Here is a 17,364-nt window from a genome sequence, read left to right on the forward strand (position 1 = left end):
GCAAGACACGCAGCTGCCTTCATAGCTACGTGTACTTCGATGAGGTTCTTGGTGTATGACCTCGAGAATAGCTTCCTGAGTAGCTGGGGTACAGCGAGTCCGTGGACGAACTCTGTCACGCGATAGTGGAAGGAGACAACCTGACTCCTGAAGGCGCAGCTCCAGATGACACCACACATTTCTTTCTGGATGGCGTCGACGAGGATATCTAGCAGCATATTCACGAGCGGCAACGCCATTCCGGTTATCAAATGCTCCAAGGACAAGAAGCACATCCACATATACATCGTTTTTATATGCCATACATCTGCCACACTGATTTAGAGATTTACAATGAGAAAATTCGATACGTGTACGCATGAACATTGGAGTCTGTCACGGGCGCGTTACTCCGCTCGCAACTAGTCCCTGTCTGGTGGACAGTGCGTACAGTATAAACACGCCGTCAGTCCTGTGCACTGTTCCACCTGATGCACATTACCCCTCTAAATGGTTCAAATGGCTCTGAGCACTATGGGACTCAACATCTGTGGTCATCAGTCCCCTAGAACTACTTAAACCTAACTAACCTAAGGACATCACACACATCCATGCCCGAGGCAGGATTCGAACCTGCGACCGTAGCAGTCCCGCGGTTCCGGACTGCGCGCCTAGAACCACTAGACCACCGCGGCCGGCTACATTACCCCTCTGACAGATATCGTTGTGCATGATTCATCCCGACACCGCCAATTGTGAAATGTTCGGTTTCGAATTACACTGTTTCCATAATGGTAATAGACGTGATGTTTCCCCATCCTAGCGGTAGAATAATAATAATAATAATAATGTATTGAGATAGTACTAAACAGAATGCGGTTACAAGACTCAGTGTTGAAAGGCATAATTAGTGGGACCAAGGTGATAACACATACAAATAGTAACCGAGTTTGGACATTATTCGCAAAGCACAGTGCTAGTCCTACTGGTAACGTAAGGCCCTAACGAAATGTAATGGACCTGAACGAGGCAGGAATAATAGTTGGTACTAATCTATGGGACCATTGGAGGAAGGTACAAAGAAAACAGGTTTCGCATCAAGTAGATGAAGTGGTGCGAATAAATTCAAGCCCACGATGTGGAAAGGGCTTCTTTCAAAGCTGACCGGTCTTCCATTTCTACGATTGTAGTGTGTAAGTGCAAATTTTTGCTAGAGGACCCGCTGCAGTCGCTGTTGACGATTAAGATGCTATACACCCTACCACATGGACTATATTCACCAAATAAAAAACGTATGCCTCAACCCAGGATCTAACCCACGACCTCCTGCATGCTAACCCAAAACGTTATACCCTGTACCAACTGCACGGTACATCCAATATGTACTGACAGAGAGATACCACACATGCAGTTACGGTGTTGCCAGATTGTCACTCTTTAAAGCCCTTTTTCTGCCGGATATAATCACCAAACGAAATTTTGGGAGAGAGATTTTTATATCGCTGGGAGGCGAGGTGTCGAGTTGCTAAGGCCGAGGGCGCGAATTTCGCTTCACCTTGTAGGTTTAGTCGGGGTTGTGGAGGGGACAGCAGGCGGCACAATTTAAAACACTGCACCAGGTGCCAAACTACTGAGGTATTCCACAGCTTCACTGTTGTCTGCAGGCTAGTCTTTAACATAGAGCACATTTCTTTTAGTGCTGTAACACGTTTTGTTTCTTTTATAATATCTCTACCTCTGGTGCGAAAATGACACAGTACAGTTTAGATTCATCAGTTAGAACACTCACATGTTCTTTACACGAAGCTGCCATATTCTGTTTTCTTTATCTCGAAATGACTTTGTCATCACGTAGCGAGAGCTGTGAAGTGTACCGCTTGAAAGAACACGTGTGAGTGAACGCTTCGGCTTCTATAGGCAGCATTTGTGTAACATCGTATGCACTTCCTCGCACGAATACAGATTTGCCTTCAGCTCCGAGCAACATGCAGCAGCAGGGTGGGGGTACAGGGTTCAGGGAGTCTGCACAGCTCCGCTGATTCTTGTTGTGAACTAAAAGAAACGTGGAAATGGGCCAACAAGAAATTCCTACATAATTAGTGCAAGTAGCAGTTTTTCAGCAAGGTGAAAACTCTGTTAAAAGCTACAGAAGTTGTACAAATTTAGATACAAGGAAATTTATGCATTTTCACGTGGCTGATTTTACACTCCAGCACCCTCATATAGTAAAAGTTACTTTTGTAATAAGTTAAGGTTATAAAGTACAGGCATGTATAATATTGATTAAAAATGAATACAGTTTTTTTTTGAGTCATCAGTCTTCTGACTTGTTTGATGTGGCCCTCCACGAATTCCTTTCCAGAGCCAATCTCTTCATCTCAGAGTAGCAATTGCAACCTATGTTCTCAATTATTTGCTTGATAAATTTCAATCTCTGTCTCCCTCTACAGTTTTTACCCTTTACGGCTCCATATAGTACCATGGGAGTTATTCGCTGATATCTTAACAGATGTCCCAATATCTCGTCCCTTCGCCTTATCAGTGTTTTCCGCATATTCCTTTCCTCTCCGATTCTGCGCAGAACCTCCTCATTTCTTTTATCAGTCCACCTAGTTTTCAAACTTCTTCTGTAGCATCGCATCTCAAATGCTTCGATTCTCTTCTGTTCCGGTTTTATCACAGTCCATGCTTCACTACCATATAATGCTGTGCTCCAAACGTACATTCTCAGAAACTTCTTTCTCTAATTAAGGGGCTCCGGAACGACTATACTTGCAATGTTAAAATAACGCTTATAAATTACATCTTTCCTCACAAAGTATTTGAGGTAGGAAGTTTTACAGATTATTTATTGGAATATGGGCTACAACTTAACACAGGGATTTTACAAAATTTTAGTTCAGTTATTAAAGAAGATTTTTTTTCAATTGTAATGAAAATTCACAACATTTTTTTGCAATTTTTTTTTATATATTCAAAAATATACAGTTTTTTGGAAAAAGGCTGTGTTAGATTATGCAGAAGGTACTGTGTAACATTTACTGAAAGTTTGAAACAAATATGTTTGGAAGATCCTTAGAAAACATGTAATTAGTATGAGAAAATAAAAGTTTTGGGAATTAGTATGAGAAAATAAAAGTTTTGGGAATCGAGCGACAAAGATTGGATTAACTTTTTAGTGCATTCCAGGTCCATAGGATGGATTATCTTCATCCTCTGCAAACTCCTCCTCCAGCTTCCTCTTGTTCCTCCTCCTGTTTACTCTTGCTTGTATTTCTAGACTCTTTACAGCCCTGTCTGCAGCCCGAAGGCGTTCCTTGTCTAAAGCAAGCATCGCTCGTACCATGTTAGAACCTATCTTCATTCCCATATTTCTAAATACCTTTGGCTTTCCAACATTTCTCCTTTTCTTAAAAGCCTTCAGAGGATTTCTAATAACTTTACTTTTACTCATTATTATACTTCAACAAAACAGAGACTCAAGAAACAGAATTAATTACGAATATTTTCGAGATAACGACAGAGTAAATAAACATGAAACAATCGACAATCACACCAGCGATGTATATTGAACCATCACAGGTTAGCCACCACACATACTTTATCTCACATCACTAAAATGTACCTGATGAACACGGGCGTTAATAATAACACCATTTGACAGCAGTTTAACAGCGCCACAGTCGGTCACGCCCATGTAGAACACATTTCAAAAAAAATTTAAAAATAGTTGTAGTCTTCGGAATTGAGTAAATTATATATCTATTAAAAGGTAATAGTCTGCAGATTCAGAAAACGCAAAAAAGTAAAAATTGAACTTTTCATGATTTTGAGCCTTTCCGGAGCCCCTTAAGGCATATGTTTTTATAGTAGTAGACTTCTCGTGGACAGGAATGCTCTTTTCGCCAGTGCTGTTCTGCTTTTGATGTCCTCTTTGCTCCGTCCTTCGTTGGTTTACAACACCCTCATTGGCATTGTAGCGAGATGGAAGTACTCGTACTTCTCTGGGTGGTATCACTAACCTGGTGTCCTGCTGCTTCGGTGAGTCCCTCGTAGTACAGTGGTAGCGCTCAGTCGCCAGGTTCCATGTAGTTGGTGATCCTCTGTTGAGGTGGAGTGTTTTGGGATGTCAGTTGTTAATTGTCAACAACGTGTGTACTATACTTCTTTTAATACAGAAATTTCTTTGTCATACAGGTCACAGAATCAGCATTTGCAATATGGCGGCTCGTGACTACGCCATTATATTCGACCCTTTACACACATTATTCCCGTTTTCTGACTTAACGTAATGATAGACCCTGCCCACGACACGTGGCGTTCTTATAACTAATAACTTCACTTTGTATCTTGTTTAACATCTGAAACATGCACTCGCGACCGTTCTTTCAGAGCCGCCCCGGTTACTCGACCTTGCGTTTTGAGAGGCTCCTCGCGACTGGCTCGGTCTGTCTTCCCCAAGGACAAGAGAGACCACCCCTTTCTCCTACTTCTCTCGTATATATATATATATATATATATATATATATATATATATATATATATATATATATAGGGTGTTTCAAAAATGACCGGTATATTTGAAACGGCAATAAAAACTAAACGAGCAGCGATAGAAATACACCGTTTGTTGCAATATGCTTGGGACAACAGTACATTTTCAGGCGGACAAACTTTCGAAATTATAGTAGTTACAATTTTCAACAACAGATGGCGCTGCGGTCTGGGAAACTCTATAGTACGATATTTTCCACATATCCACCATGCGTAGCAATAATATGGCGTAGTCTCTGAATGAAATTACCCGAAACCTTTGACAACGTGTCTGGCGGAATGGCTTCACATGCAGATGAGATGTACTGCTTCAGCTGTTCAATTGTTTCTGGATTCTGGCGGTACACCTGGTCTTTCACGTGTCCCCACAGAAAGAAGTCACAGGGGTTCATGTCTGGCGAATAGGGAGACCAATCCACGCCGCCTCCTGTATGTTTCGGATAGCCCAAAGCAATCACACGATCATCGAAATATTCATTCAGGAAATTAAAGACGTCGGCCGTGCGATGTGGCCGGGCACCATCTTGCATAAACCACGAGGTGTTCGCAGTGTCGTCTAAGGCAGTTTGTACCGCCACAAATTCACGAAGAATGTCCAGATAGCGTGATGCAGTAATCGTTTCGGACCTGAAAAATGGGCCAATGATTCCTTTGGAAGAAATGGCGGCCCAGACCAGTACTTTTTGAGGATGCAGGGACGATGGGACTGCAACATGAGGCTTTTCGGTTCCCCATATGCGCCAGTTCTGTTTATTGACGAAGCCGTCCAGGTAATAATACGCTTCGTCAGTAAACCAAATGCTGCCCACATGCATATCGCCGTCATCAATCCTGTGCACTATATCGTTAGCGAATGTCTCTCGTGCAGCAATGGTAGCGGAGCTGAGGGGTTGCCGCGTTTGAATTTTGTATGGATAGAGATGTAAACTCTGGCGCATGAGACGATACGTGGACGTTGGCGTCATTTGGACTGCAGCTGCAACACGGCGAACGGAAACCCGAGGCCACTGTTGGATCACCTGCTGCACTAGCTGCGCGTTGCCCTCTGTGGTTGCCGTACGCGGTCGCCCTACCTTTCCAGCACGTTCATCCGTCACGTTCCCAGTCGGTTGCAATTTTTCAAACAGATCCTTTATTGTATCGCTTTTCGGTCCTTTGGTTACATTAAACCTCCGTTGAAAACTTCGTCTTGTTGCAACAACACTGTGTTCTAGGCGGTGGAATTCCAACACCAGAAAAATCCTCAGTTCTAAGGAATAAACCATGTTGTCTACAGCACACTTGCACGTTGTGAACAGCACACGCTTACAGCAGAAAGACGACGTACAGAATGGCGCACCCACAGACTGTGTTGTCTTGTATATCTTTCACATCACTTGCAGCGCCATCTGTTGTTGAAAATTGTAACTACTGTAATTTCGAAAGTTTGTCCGCCTGAAAATGTACTGTTGTCCCAAACATATTGCAACAAACGGTGTATTTCTATCGCTGCTCGTTTAGTTTTTATTGCCGTTTCAAATATACCGGTCATTTTTGAAACACCCTGTATATATATATATATATATATATATGTGTGTGTGTGTGTGTGTGTGTGTGTGTTTGCGGACACTGTGACGGAAGTTTGTCTCGGAACACTGTCTCAGATTGTAAGTCGGATCTTGTCCCTACTAAGGTTGCACAACATTGCCTCCTATGATTTCATCACTAATGCTCTTGCTGACGCTAAATTGCTAAATGTACATGTAGCCTGGCTGTTACTGAGCATTCCCGATCGCATAAATGTGCGTAATACGTGGCTTAAACACGTGAAGGGAATGCATATATGCATTACGGGTTATTTCGCTGCCTAGGTAGCAGAAATCCTCAACTTCATCTACTAAGTGACCCCTTAACTTCATCTACTGAACGTAAATTCTGATGGTCTTTCTTCGATCTACTCTCAGTCAATATTCTGTACTCATTAGGCTGTTCATTCTATTCAGCAGATCATATAATTCTTCTTCACTTTCACCCAGGGTAGCAATGTCAGCAGTGAATCGTAACATTGATACCCTTTTACCTAGAATTTTAATTCCACTCCTGAAATTTCTTTTATTGCCATCATTGCTTCTTTAATATACAAATTGACAGTAGGGCGGAAGACTACATCCTGTCTTAGGTCCTTTTTAATGCGAGTACTTCGTCCTTGGTATTCCATTCTTATCAACCCCTCTTGGATATTGTACAATTTGTATATTATCTGTCTCTCCCTACAGCTTACCCCTATTTTCCTTAGAATTCCGAACATCTTGCTCCTTTTGAAATTACCGAATACTTTTTCCATGTCTAGAAATCCTATGAATGGTTCTTGATTTCTACTTAGTCTTGCTTCCACTATCAACCGCAAGGTGAGAAATGCCATTCCCGTTCCTAAAGTCAAACAGATCGTCATCTAACACATACTCAGTTTTCTTTTCTTTACTTCTGTATATTATTCTTGCCAGCAACTTGGATGCATGAGCTGTTAAGCTGATTGTGCGATAATCCTCGCACTTGTCTACTATTGCAGTCTTCGGAATTGTGTGGATGATATTCTTCCGAAAGTCAGATCGTATATCGCCAGACTCATACACTCCAACGTGAATAGTCGTTTTGTTGCTACTTCCTCCAATGATCTTAGAAATTGTGATAGAAAGTTATCTACCCTTTCTGCCTTATTTGATCTTAAGTCTTCCAAAGCTCTTTTAAATTCTGATTTTAATAGTGGATCCCATCTTTCTTCTATATCTACTCCTGTTTCTTCTTCTATCACATTAGTCAAATCCTTTCCCCTCATACAGACCTTCAATTTACTCTTTGCATACATGCGCTCTCTCTTATACACTTAGAATGTTATAAGTAATACATATTAATTATAATGCAACAAGCGAGAAATGATTTTTTTAAAGAAGAACAAATGCAGGTAATTACAAGAGTATGCTACTTGCAGTAGGTTGAATGTCTGTAGAGTTTGGCACTGTAGTGTGTGTTCCAGAGTAGAGGCTGCTGCAGCTATAGATATGAGTGGTGTCTGTTTCGCCAGACATGTCGGACGGAACAGACGCTACTCCAGATGGAGCAGCCAGGACACATACAAGAATAATTAGGATGAAAGGAATGGAAAGGAAACGTGATGGTAAATGGGAAGGAAATAATCACTTCCAGACGCATAGGGCATTGTGGCAATGCAACGATGACAGTTCAAAATTCGTACGGGACTGGAGTTCAAACCCAATTGCTTCACTACTGTAGAATAGTTGCCTTAACCACCTAGGCCATCCGGACACGCTTTCCGTCAAATTCAAATTCCCAACTTCCCTCTCACCGCATCGCAACGCCCCAGCCCATTGACGCTCTATTCGTAGTTTCCGACTCTCGTAGGTTGGACGCTGGTTGTGCATCTGCGGTGAAACTTTTTCCATCAAACAGCTGTTGCACCCATAGAATTATAGATACCAGTGGTGTCTGTTGGACAAAGCCACTGGGAAGTCGTTATCTCCTTCCTGTTTCTTTCCCATTCCATTACCTTTCCATGTCTTTCACCCCAATTATTTATGCTGGAGCTAGTCGGTCGCTAGACTACAACAAGGACTATAAATATTGACGATTACGGAATCAGGGAAACATCACACATGTTGTTGTTGTTGTTGTTGTGGTCTTCAGTCCTGAGACTGGTTTGATGCAGCTCTCCATGCTACCCTATCCTGTGCAAGTTTCTCCATCTCCCAGTACCTACTGCAACCTACATTCTTCTGAATCTGCTTAGTGTATTCATCTCTTGGTCTCCCTCTACGAGTTTTACCCTCCACGCTACCCTCCAATACTAAATTTGTGATCCCTTGATGCCTCAGAACATGTCCTACCAACCGGTCCCTTCATCTCGTCAAGTTGTGCCACAAACTCCTCTTCTCCCCAATTCTATTCAATACCTCCTCATTAGTTATGTGATCTACCCATCTAATCTTCAGCATTCCTCTGTAGCATCACATTTCGAAAGCTTCTATTCTCTTCTTGTCCAAACTATTCATTGTCCATGTTTCACTTAAATCTATACTCGATGTTAACAAATTTCTCTTCTTCAGAAACGATTTCCTTCCCACTGCCAGTCTACATTTTATATCCTCTCTACTTCGACCATCATCAGTTATTTTGCTCCCCAAATAGCAAAACTCCTTTACTACTTTAAGCGTCTCATTTCCTAATCTAATTCCCTCAGCATCGCCCGACTTAATTCGACTACATTCCATTATCCTCGTTTTGCTTTTGTTGATGTTCATCTTATATCGTCCTTTCAAGACACTGTCCATTCCGTTCAACTGCTCTTCCAAGTCCTTTGCTGACTCTGACGTAATTACAATGTCATCGGCGAACCTCAAAGTTTTTATTTCTTCTCCATGGATTTTAATACCTACTCCGAATTTTTCTTTTGTTTCCTGTACTGCTTGCTCAATATACAGATTGAATGACATCGAAGACAGGCTACAACCCTGTCTCACTCCCTTCCCAACCGCTGCTTCCCTTTCATGCCCCTCGACTCTTATAACTGCCATCTGGTTTCTGTACAAATTGTAAATAGCCTTTCGCTCCCTGTATTTTACCATTGCCACCTTTAGAATTTGAAAGAGAGTATTCCAGTCAGCATTGTCAAAAGCTTTCCCTAAGTCTACAAATGCTAGAAACGTAGGTTTGCCTTTCCTTAATCTTTCTTCTAAGATAAGTCGTAAGGTCAGTATTGCCTCACGTGTTCCAATATTTCTACGGAATCCAAACTGATCTTCCCCGAGGTCGGCTTCTACCAGTTTTTCCATTCGTCTGTAAAGAATTCGTGTTAGTATTTTGCAGCCAATGCTTATTAACCTGATAGTTCGGCAATTTTCACATCTGTCAACACCTGCTTTCTTTGGGATTGGAATTATTATATTCTTCTTGAAGTCTGAGGGTATTTCGCCTGTCTCATACATCTTGCTCTCAGATGGTAGAGTTTTGTCAGGACTGGCTCTCCCAAGGCCGTCAGTAGTTCTAATGGAATGTTGTCTACTCCCGAGGCCTTGTTTCGACTTAGGTCTTTCAGTGCTCTGTCAAACTCTTCACGCAGTATCGTATCACCCATTTCATCTTCATCCAGATTCTCTTCCATTTCCATAATATTGTCCTCAAGTACGTCGCCCTTCTATAGACCCTCTACATACTCCGTCCAACTTTCTGCTTTCCCTTCTTTGGTTAGAACTGGGTTTCCATCTGAGCTCTTGATATTCATACTAGTGGTTTTCTTTCCTCCAAAGGTCTCTTTAATTTTCCTGTAGGCAGTATCTATCTCACCTCTAGTGAGATAAGCCTCTACATCCTTACATTTGTCCTATAGCCATCCTTGCTTAGCCATTTTGCACTTCCTGTCAATCTCATTTTTGTGACGTTTGTATTCCTTTTTGCCTGCTTCATTTACTGCATTTTTATATTTTCTCCTTTCATAAGTTAAATTCAATATTTCTTCTGTTACCCAAGGAGTTCTACTATCCCTCGTCTTTTTACCTACTTGATCCTCTGCTGCCTTCACTATTTCATCCCTCAGAGCTACCCATTCTTCTCCTACTGTACTTCTTTCCCCCATTCCTGTCAATTGTTCCCTTATGCTCTCCCTGAAACTCTGTACAACCTCTGGTTTAGTCAGTTTATCCAGGTCCCATCTCCTTAAATTCCCACCTTTTTGCAGTTTCTTCAGTTTTAATCTACAGTTCATAACCAATAGATTGTGGTCAGAATCCACATCTGCCCCTGGAAATGTTTTACAATTTAGAACCTGGTTCCTAAATCTCTGTCTTACCATTATATAATCTATCTGATACCTTTTAGTATCTCCGGGATTCTTCCATGTATACAACTTTCTTTTATGTTTCTTTAACCAAGTGTTAGCTATGATTAAGTTATGCTCTGTGCAAAATTCTACCAGACGGCTTCCTCTTTCATTTCTCTCCCCCAATCCACATTCGTCCACCATGTTTCCTTCTCTCCCTTTTCCTACTCTCGAATTCCAGTCACCCATGACTATTAAATTTTCGTCCCCCTTCAATACCCGAATAATTTCTTTTATCTCATCATACATTTCATCAATTTCTTCATCATCTACAGAGCTAGTTGGCATATAAACTTGTACTACTGTAGTAGGCGTGGGCTTCGTGTCTATCTTGGCCACAATAACGCGTTCACTATGCTGTTTGTAGTAGCTTACCCGCACTACTATTTTTTATTCTTTATTAAACCTACTCCTGCATTACCCCTATTTGATTTTGTATTTATAACCCTGTATTCACCTGACCAAAAGTCTTGTTCCTCCTGCTACCGAACTTCACTAATTCCCACTATATCTAACATTAACCTATCCATTTCCCTTTTTGAATTTTCTAACCTACCAGCCCGATTAAGGGATCTGACATTCCACGCTCCGATCCGTAGAACGCCAGTTTTCTTTCTCCTGATAACGACGTCCTGTTGAGTAGTCCGCGCCGGAGATCCGAATAGGGGAGTATTTTACCTCCGGAATATTTTACCCAAGAGGATGCCATCATCATTTAACCATACAGTAAATCTGCATGCTCTCGGGAAAAATTACGGCTGTAGTTTCCCATTGCTTTCAGCCGTTCGCAGTACCAGCACAGCAAGGCCGTTTTGGTTATTGTTACAGGGCCAGATCAGTCAATCATCCCGACTGTTGCACCTGCAACTACTGAAAAGGCTGCTGCCCCTCTTCAGGAACCACACATTTGTCTGGTCTCTCAACAGATACCCCTTCGTTGTGGTTGCACCTACGGTACGGCCATCTGTATCGCTGAGGCACGCAAGCCTCCCCACCAACGGCAAGGTCCATGGTTCGTGGGGGAAGGACATCACACATATTAGATTTAAAAAGCACATCATAGTGTATGTTGAGATAAAGTTATACCTTAAAAGATGCCAGAGGAATTAATCCCTTTCTCAAAGTGGCAGACAGTAGATTACATACTCCAAACAAAACTATATAATTTTCTATCTCTCAAGTTACATGCGTATAAATTTTCTGTTTAACCGGTTGTATAACAGAGCGAAACAACTTTTTATTACAGAGACCACTACCTTGTATCAGTGGCGTGGGTTGACGACAACACCGTAATGGCTTGGTGGATGAATCGCACTGCAAACGTCAGGCAAGATGTGATCTACTTCCTTTCCAATGACGTGAAGCAAATTGCTGGGGAAAAGGTAAACTACTTCCTCCTGCATATGGTTTTATACTAACCGTTTGTTCCTTAGCAAAAAGAATGGTTCAAATGGGTCTGAGCATTATGGGACTTCTGAGGGCATCGGTATCCTAGAACTCAGAACTACATAAACCCGACTAACCTAAGGATATCACAGACACCCATACCCGAGGCAGAAATCGAACCTGCGACCGTAGTGGTCGCGCGGTTCCATACTGTAGCGCCTAGAACCGCTCGGCCACTCCGGCCGGCTGTTCCATAGCATTTGGGCTGGAATACTGTAGCGTGAACAAACAGCTGAGGGAGAATACCTATACAGAATGTGGAATGTGATTTGTCTACAAAGTGTCCACAATTAACCAACAAATGTACTGCTACTATCCATCTTTCCATTAATCATTCAATAACGTTTGATAACATCGACCTATGTGCACATTTCGGTTAATAAACAACATACCAGTCCTAAAACACTAAACACGTAGCTGCAATCTCTCAGACAGTGCCACAAAATGATTCCAGACTGATTCGTTTGTCTGTATGCACAGGAATCAGAATTGGCGAGTGGCGTTAGAACCTGACTCTGCCAGCAGCAGGCGTGCTGTTTACAGGGTTGCTTTGTTTCACTGCTAATTGCATCACTGTCATTCAAACTGTATCAATTTGCTTGTGTTCTTGTCAGGCCTTATTATTTTCAACTAGCAAACCCGTCAATGCTTTGCATTTGCTAAATGTGTATGGGAATTGCATATACATCCTAAATTACATTCCCCTCCCCCCTCTCTCTGCCCATCCTCTCAACCCCCCTCTCTCAGTACAACTCCTCCTTACCCACCTGTCTGTGCCTAATCTCCTCCCTCCCTCTCTGTGCATCCCATTCTCATCTCTCTATGTCCGTCTGTGTCTGAATATTCACTGGCTCTGTGTAACTTCTTCTCCCCCCACCTCTCTGTGCATAACCTCCTCCCTCCCTCCCTCTCTCTCTCTCTCTCTCTCTCTCTCTCTCTCTCTCTCTCTCTCTCTCTCTCTCCCTCTCTCTCTGTCCCTCTCTCTCTCCCTCTGTTCACTTTCTCCTCCCCTTCTTTCTATGTCTATTTCCGACTGAATTTTCAGTACATCATCGTGTAAAAATTTGAAGTAAATCCGTAAAGATTTTCCAGATTTTTGGTAACAATGTTTCACCTTTATGTATTAAATATATATTGATAAACGTAAAAAAAAACATATACAAAATATGTAAAAAATATAGCTTAAGTCCGTCAGAATGTTCATTAGAGTATCGTGTAAAAATTGCAAGTAATTCGGTAAAGAACTTTTAGAGGTTTGCGGTAACAACGCTTCTCCCTTTGTATATTTTATATATATGTATAGATTATATATCTTACAAAAATTTATAGCGTATGTCCGTCGGAACGTTCGTTAAAGTATTAAGTAAAAATTTGTAGTAAATCGGTCAAGAACTTTTCGAGACTTTCGGTAACAACATTTCCCCTCTATAAAAGATGATTTTTTCCATCGTTTAAAACTCTAAGGATTGATCGATGAGAGGATACGGAACAAAAAAGGTCTAATGATTCATGAATTCCTGCTTTCTGACACGACCCTGTCTGAGACAAGCGGCGAAACATTGAAAGGTGCCGTTGTTGTCGGCGGGGATAGGTCTCCTGATACTACCTTGCTGGCCGCCGCCCGTTGCAATTTGCCTTTCCGTATGTATGTATGTATTTAACTAGGGACCTAGAAACGACGGAGAGGCTTCGTCCCCGCCGTGGCCCTCAGTGGTACACAACCCCAAAACAGGCTACAGCAGTCCACTCACCCCACCGCCGCCCCACACCGAACCCGGGGTTACTGTGCGGTTCGGCCCCCAGTGGACACCCCCCCCCTCCCCCCCCCCCCCCTGGGAACGTCTCATTCCGGACGAGTGTAACCCCAATGTTTGCGTGGTAGAGTAATTATGGTGTACGCTTATGTGGAAACGGTGTTTGCGCAGCAGTCGCCGACATAGTGTAACTGAGGCGGAATGAGAGGAACCAGCCATTGTGTACAACGCTGCATCACATCCACTTCAAGGTGAGTCAGCAAGAAAAGTGAATCGGACACAACATTACCAATTACTATGGCAGGAGAGGGCGGTAGGGCATGACGTATGAGGAACACTACCACCCTCTAGGTCAGGAGGAAACCATGCACACAGTAACTGTAGCTGCATGACACAGAGCGCATTAGGCCGCCATCTCTGTAACAAAGTATGACTGAATAAATGGTCTCCAGCATGGAAACCATTCATTTCCGGACCTAAGTTCATTAGACCTTTCTTGTTCCGCATCTTCTCATCGATCAATCCCTACACATCGTAATTGGTGGAAAAAATCACCCTATGTATTACATATCTATTTGTATATTATATATATAAACTGTCAAATTGATTTTTTTGGTGTTGTTGTTAATAAAACATGTGACAGCAGAACTGAGAAACTGTACGCATTTTTTAAAAATTTTCTTTCTTCATATCAAAATACCGTTAAACCAAATCGCTCGAGCCGTCCTCAAGTGATCTCTCATAACTGATTTTAATTTCCGACTTTTCCGATGGTTTTTCCAAAAATTTTCTTTCATACAATCCTTGCCCTAACAATAAGGAACGTAACAACGAAAATCAACCAAATCGTTCAAGCCATTTTCACTTGATGACCTCTCATACAGGCGGTAATTGATTTTTATTTATATAAATTTTTAAGGTACTTAATTTGAGATAATGAAACAACTTTCATGACGTACGCATTTCAAATACATGTGTACAATACAACCCGTTTAAGACCACAGATGTTACTGGGTTTAATAAACACAGCAGTGAATGAATAAATACTAATAAGAATTTTCCATTGCTATTCCTCCACAACCACCAATACAGTAACAAAGGGTTCAACAAATTACTGTAAAAACGATTTGTGACGCATTGTTTCGTGTATTCTTTAAACTTTATCCTCAACTGTAAGACAAAAACAATTTACAGCAGAATATCACAAACGAGTGGCAAACAAATAAGTGTAGATTTTCTGCAGAAGGACGGGGCATAAGCATGTAACACGTTTTTTTGTGACATTTGGTCGCACTGTGTCAAAGTTACTACATTTCTCATTTACTTGTCATTTGGTATTACTTGCCTTCTACAATCCATAGAAACGCCATATCTATAGCTAAGGTTTCGTTTACGTAGGTTGCTTGGTTCGCCACCAGGATCGACTAATTAACAGGTTGATTCATTTGTTTCTACCGTATTAACAATATTCGAATAAATTGTGAACACTATTGGGGTAAGCCCAGAGTTGCTTATTCGTTTGAAGCTTTGTCTCCAATAAGTGTGACATCCGTGTTCTTCTGGCTAGGAACTATTAAATCCAGTCTCAAAGCTGGCCTGATATTTTCACTGTTTGTATTTTATTCATTAGGTGACAGTGTGGGAGCGTAACGAACGCCATCGAGAAATCCTGGTACTCGGCGTGTAATTCAGTTAATAAAATGTACGACCTGTGACACATTTTGAAATATTAAGAACGTTTGCACAGGAACTAAGTATATGTTTCTATAATATTAACGAATACTTTGGATATGCTGTATGAATATCTCTTGTAATAACATTCTTCGTCATAGCTTACTGTGCATCCATTATCGATGCACTTGTTTCGTGATGTATGATGCTGATGCCACATTATTGCGTTCTAGGGCCTAAAAATAGAGCAGAGGAACGGCTGGGTAGACATACATCCACCGTATTTCCAAAAAGGAAAGGAGACTTCAACTTACGTGACAATCCTGTGGCAGCCTCATGACGACAATGTTAGTTTCCCTCACTTGGTCAAAGTGTCGGGGAATTCCACGAAAGCCATCACATCAGGAGAGCTGACAGTCACTAAGATATACGGATGGGCCCCCAATGGCACAGTGTAAGTACCTAGTGAATACTAATAATATCTTTAACTGATCTCCAAACTGGCTTGTATGACCAAATAAAAAAAGCTTGTACGTCTCCACCGTGTAGCGTTTGTACTTTCTGTTGAATTGCAGCGCCTTCAGTGCTGATTGAGTGGTACTTATACAAAAGAAAGAAAAGGATCCCATGTTGACCATACATGCGTTTAGCTGATTGTATACCCACCTGTAGCAATTTTTCATTCACTGACTCTTGTAAGGGACGAGGGAGAGATAACATTCATTCGGAATTAAAATTATTGGCAGTACTGGACACCAAGCCAACGGCGTTGCCACAGTAGTATCACCGGTTCCCGTCAGATCACCACAGTTAGGCGCATGTCGCACTTGCCTAGCACTGGCATGGGTCACAGTGGGGGCATGCCGAGTGCTGTTGGTAGGCGGTGTGCACTCTGTGCTTGTGAGGGCAATTGAGGAGCTACTTGTCTGAGAAGTAGTGGCTCTGATCACGAAAGCCGACAACAGCTGGAAGAGCAGTGTGCTGAACACATGAGCATCCACATCAGGCGACACCTATCAACTGAAAATGACACGTAGGTTAGTCCTTACTGTTGGACCTTCCAAGGCCTGTTTGGACGGACTTTGCGTTTGAATGGAAACCAAATGACTATTCACGTTGGTGCGTAAAAACTATCCGACTGGAGGCATACCATCAGCCATTTGGAAAATACACTATCTTGTAAAAAGTATCCACACGCCTATTAGCGGACATTAATAAGGGTCTTTATGATGGCTAGGACTCTGCTGAGCGCACTTCCAATCAGGTGATTGAATGTCTGCGGAGGAATGGCAGCACATTATTCCTCAAGAGCTGAGACCCGGGTAGGTAGTGATGTTAGGGCCTGGGGCCTGGAGAGAAATAGACAGTATAACAGATCCCAAAGGTGTCCTGTTGGATTCATATTGCGGCCCTGTAAAGGCCAGTCATTTCAGGAATGTTAGTGTCCACAAACCACTGTCTCACAGGTGTTACTTCATAACAAAATGCATTATCATGCTGATTGTTGTTGTTTTGTGGTCTTCAGTCCTGAGACTGGTTTGATGGAGCTCTTCATGCTACTCTATCCTGTGCAAGCTTCTTCATCTCCCTACTGCAGCCCACATCCTTCTGAATCTGCTTAGTGTATTCATTTCTTGGTCTCCCTCTACGATTTTTACCCTCCACGCTGCCATCCAGTACTAAATTGGTGATCGCTAGATGCCTCAGAACATGTCCTACCAACCGATCCCTTCTTCTAGTCAAGTTGTGCCACAAACTCCTCTTCTCCCCAATTCTATTCAATACCTCCTCATTAGTTATGTGATCTACCCACCTAATCTTCAGCATTCTTCTGTAGCACCGCATTTCGAAAGCTTCTATTCTCTTCTTGTCTAAACTATTTATCGTCCATGTTTCACTTCCATACATGGCTACACTCCATGCAAATACTTTCAGAAACGACTTCTTGACACTTGAATCAATACTCGATGTTAACAAATTTCTCTTCTTCACAAACGCTTTCCTTGTCATTGCCAGTCTACATTTTATATCCTCTCTACTTCGACCATCATCAGTTATTTTGCTCCCCAAATAGCAAAACTCCTTTACTAC

At 42.1% G+C, this 17,364-nt stretch overlaps 1 protein-coding gene across 4 annotated transcripts in view; it reads left to right on the forward strand.

Moving 5' to 3' along the window:
• Positions 1–17,364, forward strand: part of LOC126263720 (venom dipeptidyl peptidase 4-like) — a 358,865-nt gene that overhangs the window by 185,181 nt on the left and 156,320 nt on the right. For all 4 annotated transcript variants that reach the window (XM_049960872.1, XM_049960874.1, XM_049960871.1 and 1 more), the window contains 2 exons: positions 11,649–11,784; positions 15,507–15,727. In XM_049960872.1, the coding sequence (XP_049816829.1) occupies positions 11,649–11,784; positions 15,507–15,727 (357 nt within the window). The remainder of the gene's footprint in view (positions 1–11,648; positions 11,785–15,506; positions 15,728–17,364) is intronic.

Source organism: Schistocerca nitens, chromosome 6 (assembly GCF_023898315.1).
Source record: "Schistocerca nitens isolate TAMUIC-IGC-003100 chromosome 6, iqSchNite1.1, whole genome shotgun sequence".
In the NCBI taxonomy this organism is placed as follows: Eukaryota; Metazoa; Arthropoda; class Insecta; order Orthoptera; family Acrididae; genus Schistocerca; species Schistocerca nitens.